This window comes from Pteropus vampyrus, unplaced genomic scaffold (genome assembly GCF_000151845.1).
Source record: "Pteropus vampyrus isolate Shadow unplaced genomic scaffold, Pvam_2.0 Scaffold343, whole genome shotgun sequence".
Taxonomy (NCBI): domain Eukaryota; kingdom Metazoa; phylum Chordata; class Mammalia; order Chiroptera; family Pteropodidae; genus Pteropus; species Pteropus vampyrus.
In genome coordinates this window covers 1,019,549-1,026,885 of record NW_011889124.1, presented here as the reverse complement: position 1 = coordinate 1,026,885, position 7,337 = coordinate 1,019,549, and the positions used below count along the sequence as shown (strand labels likewise).

The window sequence follows — 7,337 nt, the reverse complement described above, 5'->3', positions numbered from 1 at the left end:
TTAGGGCTCTGTGTAAGTCCACGTGCGTGGTCAGGCTGTAACTGAGATGCATGGGTTCAGTGTTTCCGCATCGTTTCTTCCTGCGTCTTTATCAGCGTTACGTGTTGCCATGTGACTTGCTTATGTTTCTGCGTTTGAGTGTGTGGATGTTCCCGCTGTGCTGACTAGCATCGCCTCAATATACTTTATCCCTAACTGCATCTTAATTTTCTTTCAAAACGTGTTAGTAAATTTCCTTGTGCTTCTAGCTTGGCCTTCATAAAAACAGTTCGTTAGAAGTCTGGTTCTCCTAAAAACGTTTCCTGAGCCTGTCTGGTGTTTTCTCTTTTAGGGAAGGCAGCCTCTGGAATATTCTGGTGGCTGGGGAGTGGCTGGTACCAGTTTGTTACTTTGATTTCTTGGCTGAATGTGTTTCTTCTTACAAGGTAAGGAAACTGGTACCGTATCAGCTTGCTATTTTAAAGAACTGATTTTGTGCCAATTGCGGGGTATCATTTGATTTATCGTTTTATGGTGATTTAGCTTATATTTACCTATAAATTTGCATTTATGTGATATTTTATGTTTTATAAAATGCTCTCTTTTTCTTGTTTAATTTTTCACACCATTCTCAGGGGAATGGAAAAGCGCCATTCCTAAAGAAAAGAGGTTAGGGGACGCGTTGATGGCCACACAGCTGGGAGGGGTGTCAGGACCAGAGCCAGGCCCTTGGCTCCCGTTCCAGTGCTGTTCCCATGGCAGCAGGTCCCCTCCACGGGCCAATGACCAAGTGCTTTCGTGCCCCTCCGGTGGCCGCAGCCTGGTGCCTGGCCTGGTGGTAGTGATGTGTTTGTCAGCGTGGGCCCGGGAGATGCCATGCTGGAGACAGTTTCTCCTAGGCGTGTGTGCTCACCTCGTAGGGAAAGTCGTGACTGCAGCTCTCATGCTGTGGACCTCCCCCTTTAAAATGGGGCTGTTTCGTATGAGCTCACCTAGAGAGACGGAATGGAATGGTGACCCCTGCCTTGTGCTTCTTCCAAATTAAACGTTTTCCTTTTTCTTCCTAGGTGCCTTCGAAATATTTGCAAGTTTTTAATCTTGCTCATTCCACTGCTGCTTTTACTGGGTGAGTCCAGTTCGACTTAGTTGCCTTGGGTGGTGAACGCATGCGAGCGCGGGGGCGGGTGGCAGAACCGAGCGCGGGGGCGGTCTTTGGGAGGGCGGTGAGCGTGCACACAGACTCAGTCGCACCGCCATGTCTCCTCCAGGTGCAGGCCTTTCACTCTGGGGCCAGGGCGGTCCCCTGTCGTTCCTGCCCGCGGTGAACTGGACACACGTGTACAGAACGCAGAGGGCGGACGGCCCCGGGAGCACCTTCTCGCCCGACGGTCCCCGCCCGAGCCCACCCCTCGAGGTACCGGCACGCCCTCACGCCGGCCTCCTCACGGCCTCCTCATGGCTCCTCTCGGCGACTGCTCTTGCCGCCTGCGAGCAGGCTGCACAGCTGGGCACCCTGTTTCAAAAACATTCTCGAACGGCCAATAAGCTTTTTAAATGCTCTCAAATTGTTCCGGTAACGCACGTAATCATTATTCAGTTCATTTTGGTTTAAAAATAGTAGTATTTGTTACTTTTGAAAGTGCAGAAAGTGTAGAGGAGGACACGGAGTGCCCGTGGTCCGCCACGTAAGGGGGGGGCACGGCGCGCGCTTCCTGTCTTCCTTTAGCGTGTTTGTGTCCCAGTGGACGTTGTGCCGTTGCGTTCTGTCTGGTGGTTTGGACTTAACCTGCACCTCAGGTCATTTGGCCCCGGGTTTAACTTCTCGTTTGTGTCACAGTTTGAACGTCTCTTTCCTGTTTCAGGCTGGTGATGGGACCATTGGCTGGCGTCGGATGGGTGAAGTGGAAAGGTGGATGACCTCTTTGTCTGGACAGTGCCAGAGCCACGATGAGCGGCTCAGAGACTTGACAGCCTCGCTTCAGAAGCTGCAGATGCGCGTGGACCAGATGGACGGCGGCAGGGAGGGGGTGTCGTCCTTGGTGAGCCACGTGGTGAGCCAGCGTTTGAAGGAGATGAGTGCCGACGGACTCTTGGGCCCCAAGGTAATGCCGACAAGCCCTCGGGGGGCTGTTTGCTTTCGGGGGGCGCAGACTAGGAGGCTCTGCAGTGACAAGTGGTGCCCACTGAGGGGACTGGCCATCACAGGCCGTGGGAGACGCCCACCAGTGAGGCGGCGTGTAGCAGGGGGTGGCGGAGTGGGGCCGTCTCCCGGCCTGCGGCCGACCTGGGCTGCGCTTCAGTTTGAGATGGATCGAACGTATTTGGGGGAAATTTTATGGGCCCTGTCAGCAGTGATTTGGTTTGCGAGTTCTGTCACCGGCAGTGTGACATTTCAAACCTGCGATCCAAGGTGTCGCAAGGTGTCCCACGTGGGACAGGAGCCTGTGCGTGAAGGTCTGGTGTGTCTGGAAGTCTCAAGAAGAGACTCGTCAGCCTGCTTTGCCCCAAACTGACGTTTATTTTCATTTTCTAAAATGACTTCATTTAGATCTTTTGGATTGGCCTTTAAAACACGCGTTACCCCTTTTCCCCGCACTGTGCTTCTCCTGGTGTCTGTCTCCTGTCCCAGCACAGCCCGCTCCTCAGCCACAGGCCACGGCGGCGGTGGGACCTGGTCCCCTCACGTCCCAGTGCCCACGTCTGCTCGCTGCGGCCCGTGCACAGCCTGGGCCCGCTGAGCTCCTGCGGGCCACTCCGCCGGAAGCAGCCCCCGCAGCCGGGCTGCCCCAGGGCTACACGTCGCACGGCCTGGGCTCACTCCCCAGCTGGCTGTGCACCCTGTGCGGGGCCCACCACTCTGCTTCCCCCACCGCCCCGCCACGGTGCCCGGAGGGGCTGAAACGCGTTTGAAGAACAAACAAGTCTTTTCTCGATCCTGGTTTGGCCCAAGGCAGGTCTCTCGCTGCTCCCCTTGTCGGTTGCTGACGGCACACGGTGGGGGGCAGGGGTGCTTGCTCCCTCACTGCACCCACTCAGAGGATACTTGGCATCCTGCACGGATGCCTCAGCCGTTGCTCAGCCAGGAAACTGGGATGATGCCCGTACGATCGGTCAGCACAGTCACGATGGCCAGAAGGACCCGCACGGACCGTGCTGTCTGTGCAGGTGTGGCAGGGCGGTGGGGAGGGCCGACGCTAGCCTGTCGCAGAGGCAGATGCTGCTGCAAAAATCCAAAGCGGGTGGCGGATCAGCGAGCGGAGATGCACACTGGAAGCACCGCGTCCAGGGGGTGTTTCTCAGCTGAGGCGGCCAAGGTCACGCACTCCACGCTGTGGACGGGGAGGCCCTGAAAACGGCAGCGACGTTTCCGTTTTCTTTTAAGGAAAACAAATGGCAGTTCAGAAAAACAAGAATCAGTGTGTCTAGTGTTCTGTGCGCCGAATTGCACGCACGCGGCCTGATCTCACTTTAATTCAGATTCTGAATTACGTGAGCCTAGTACAGGGTCCCCCTCCTCCCCCGCCGCCTCTCAGAGCACAGGGTCCCCCTCCTCCCTCGCCGCCTCCCAGAGCACAGGGTCCCCCTCCTCCCCCGCCGCCTCCCAGAGCACCCCTGTACACAGGCGTCTTTCTGGCGGCCGGCCTCAGGCAGAGCGGAGACCCGGCTTTCTTCTTTTCTCCTTTTTATTGTAACGCCTGCAGCACCTGGTCTTCCCAGGTGGTCTCCCATCCAAATACTAACCAGGCCCGACCCGGCTTAGGCTCTGACATCAGACGGGATCGGGCGCGTTCAGGGTGGCGTGGCTGTGGACCCCCAGCTTGTTTCTGAAGCAGCCACACTCTAGCGTTAAGTACGCACATCCCCTGATCCTGGAACTGTTGTCCTTCCCCTCACCTGTGGCCGTATATTTTTCTGATATATCCACATTTTCCTACAGAGCACGTCACTAGTCGCACGTGACTGTGTAAATTTTAATTAAAACTAACATTTAGCTTCGGTTGCTCTGGACACATTTCAAGTGTGCCGTAGCTGCTGTGTGGGACAGCTCGGATGGGCGGCCTTGCCATCGTGGCACGGCTCCTGCTGGACTCTGCAGCCAGGCAGCAGGAGTCTTGGCTAAAGCCAGGACGCTCTCCGCCCAGCATAGGGGCTGCGTTTGTCCTCCCAGCTGACGTCACCCCTGTGCTCTGGTTTATCTTATTTTTAATCTTATTTTTCTGTGAATTTTTATGGATCACTTTGAAACGAGATGGGGTATCAGTTAGCAAGTGAACGTCCCCATGATGAGGGCATTTATTGCTCTGTTTTCTGTCTCGTGACCTGGACTTCGGTCACTCCGTGTGTGCGGTGCCTTCACTGCTGCTGCCGTGCCTTGTGCTGTCGCCCTCTGACCCCTCTCCCCTCTCCAGCGAGCAGGCCTGGCCTCACGCAGCTGTTCCGTGCAGGCATCACGAAGCACGTGGAGGGGATGTGTTGGACAAACTGTTTTTCAACACTTACTTTGTGTCGAAAAACTTCGTATTTCCCTCACGTGATGTTTTTGTCGATCCCTTTTCTCACCAGCCAGAATGGTGACTTGCCCACTCAGTTGCTGAATAATTAGGCCCCTGGGCCCGTGTGTCTGAAGGGTGTCCTCTGGTCCGGGGCAGGGTTCGGATAGGTTCATTCCTAGTGAGCGTCTGTGTGTCGTGTGTGTCCTGTGACTATGAGACAATGGAGAGAACGTATGTACGGTGTGTCCGTGACTCTTTTATTTTAAATCGCTTAAGTGCAGTGGGTGCCTGATGACATTTACTGAACGAGTAGTAACAAATTTGCTTTCTACACGGTGCGTGCCGGTACCGCAGGGCTTAACTGACGTTCTCAAGAGCTGGAGAAGCTCTTTGTGCGTTTCAGCACGGTTTTCAGATCTCTGAAGATAGAGAGGAAGATGAGGACACTTAGCAGACGATTCCTTCCGGGACGCTCTGCCCGATTGTCACCAGACAGTCCCCAGTCCGGGGGACTCTGCGCAGAAGTCGCTCGGCCTCACTTGCCGGGTTTTCATTCGTTGCTTAACTTCTCCGCCATTCAGCCTCTCCTCTTCCTTTCCAAGGCTGACCACGTGACCGCCCACCAAGACCATAGCGCACGCATCGCAAACCTGGAAGATGTTCTCGGAAAACTGACAGAAAAATCTGAGGTATTCTGCCCTGACCTTTCCTTGCAGCCCCGACAAAGCGATGAGAAAATCCCCACTACGGCTGAAGTTTTCAGCTTGTTCAGGATGTTTGCTGCTGCCCTTAAAACTGAAAAACAAGACTTGGGACTGTTCCCTTTTCCCCCTTGTGGTCCCCCTTTGATTGCTCTGACGTTTCATAGCTACGTCCCATGCACTGGTTCCAAGGTGTGTTTTTTTGGCGGGGAGGTCTGAGCCCAGGCTGCAGAAGCAGTGGCCGGCTCTTGTGGCCATCACACAGCCTCCACCATGCTGTCTCTAGAGGGAAAAGGACCTGCATCTTGTGACAGGAAGTTACTTTTCTGATGGGAAAGTCTGTCATTCTCAGGTGTTGGTAGAGGCACGGGGTGGGGTGGGGGGGTGGTCAGGGGGCCTGTTTTGCTCTAAGCCGTGGGACCACGGGGTACGCCCCCAGAGCAGGCACATTGGATGGGGCCTCTGTCGGCTGGCCTCGGCGTCAGATACGGCCCCACCCTTTGGGGACCTCGAGATGGGGGCTGTGTTACTGACAGTGTCAGAATCAGGCGAGGGCAGTTTGTTGGCTGATGAGACGTCCCCTGGGCTGGGGCGGGGTGCGGGGAGGCTGAGCAGGAAGCGAGCCTCTCGCCAGGAGCTGGTATCGTGGCCTTGGTCTTGCCCATCCCCTGGCAGCGAGAGGAAGGGTGGCCTCCGCCCACACGCAGCTTGAGCAGGTGTGGCTGTTCAGCCTGGTGCACAGAGCGAGTGAGTCAGCCAGTTCTTCAAGCGTGCACTGGCTGTTTCCTTTTCCTGTCCTTTGCCATTGAAACGACACTGCCCAGAGGTGGTGCTGCGGTTCCTTTGGCCTGGGTCCTGGTTCGGGAGCTGCTTATTTTGCAAGTCCATCCAGCTGTTCCTGTACAGTTCGTGTACCTTTCTCAGCACGTGTCGTACGCCTTTGAAACGTTTACTTTGAACAATAAATATCTACCGCTTGTCAGCCACAGGCAGGTGGCCCAGACGACGTGTAGCTACGTATATATATACATGTAGTTAATCAATTGTGTGCCTTTGTGTAAACAGGTTGTTCCTTGTACTTTCTAGGTCATTCAGAAGGAGCTAGAACAGACCAAGCAAAGAACAATGAGGTAGGAGAATCCAAGCAAACTCCCCTTTGTCTGTTGGCTGTGGAGCCCCCTTCTCTGGGGCAACGGGCTCTGTGCGGGGTGCTCTCAGCTCTGTGTCTTTCTGAGAGATCCTTCGGAGCCACCTGAGGACACCAGGGCCCTCGGGGGCTTATTGCGTCCACTTCCCTCCACGCAGAACCCCAGGGGCAGTGGCGCCCTTGCGTTGACCGGGAGTGCTCGGAGGGCCCCCTTAGGACACAGAGAAGCCCCGCCTTATCTGGTGGGCATGACCCCTCCTCGCTGGGCCTCTGCGAAGCTGTCACACTGGGGATGGGGTGCGGCTCCTCACCCTGTCCCTTCCTGCGTCCTCTGCCGCTGAGACCACCCCTCCCTCCCGACACTCGGAAGGCGGCCTGTCTGTTCCCGCCTGGTCATGCCCCACGGGCCCCGCCTGTGAGCACAGGACACCTTCGCCTTGCCTCGCTCAGTCACCCCTGAGTGCGCCCCGCGCACGTCCTGTTTCCGGCTCCCGTGTGCTTGGTCGCGTGCCCTCTGTGAGGACGGGCACAAGCGTCTCGCACTTGCACACGTCTCACGGGGATGTGCTCGCCGTGCTGATCATCCCACAGACCCTGAGGCGTTCACCCGCAGGGCGCTTTTCTGGCCCAGGGATCGTTGGTGTCGCAGCAGCTTATCCACCCGTGAACTAGGGCGGTGTGGCGACGTTTCCCGTCGTACAGCTGTCACAGAAAACCAGGATTATTGAAGCTGACCCAGAGCCATGTGGTTTTAGATCAGTCGTGCCTTCCATTAGCGTGAAGGGTTCACGGGGAGCTTCGTAGCGGTCACTGATAAGTACCGTCTCATCTCCGAGTCTGTTTCGTAGTTCTCAGGAGACAGTCCCTACGTGGTGAACCGCCTGGCGGGGCTTTCCCCACCAGCGAGTGTAGGTTGGGCAGGCGTGAGTTCACGCGGGGAACTCTGAGAATTTGGCCGGGAGCTAGCGCTGCGCGTGCACGCCAGTGTGGTCCGGGCGACAGACTCACGGCGCAGAC

At 56.3% G+C, this 7,337-nt stretch overlaps 1 protein-coding gene and 1 pseudogene across 1 annotated transcript in view; one reads left to right on the top strand and one right to left on the bottom strand.

Moving 5' to 3' along the window:
• Positions 1-7,337, top strand: part of SUN1 (Sad1 and UNC84 domain containing 1) — a 33,515-nt gene that overhangs the window by 12,628 nt on the left and 13,550 nt on the right. The window contains exons 8-14 of the mRNA XM_023522378.1: positions 332-425; positions 1,047-1,105; positions 1,248-1,393; positions 1,842-2,081; positions 5,075-5,161; positions 6,260-6,303; positions 6,409-6,562. Of these exons, the coding sequence (XP_023378146.1) occupies positions 332-425; positions 1,047-1,105; positions 1,248-1,393; positions 1,842-2,081; positions 5,075-5,161; positions 6,260-6,303; positions 6,409-6,562 (824 nt within the window). The remainder of the gene's footprint in view (positions 1-331; positions 426-1,046; positions 1,106-1,247; positions 1,394-1,841; positions 2,082-5,074; positions 5,162-6,259; positions 6,304-6,408; positions 6,563-7,337) is intronic.
• LOC111730960 lies at positions 3,672-3,790 on the bottom strand (annotated as a pseudogene).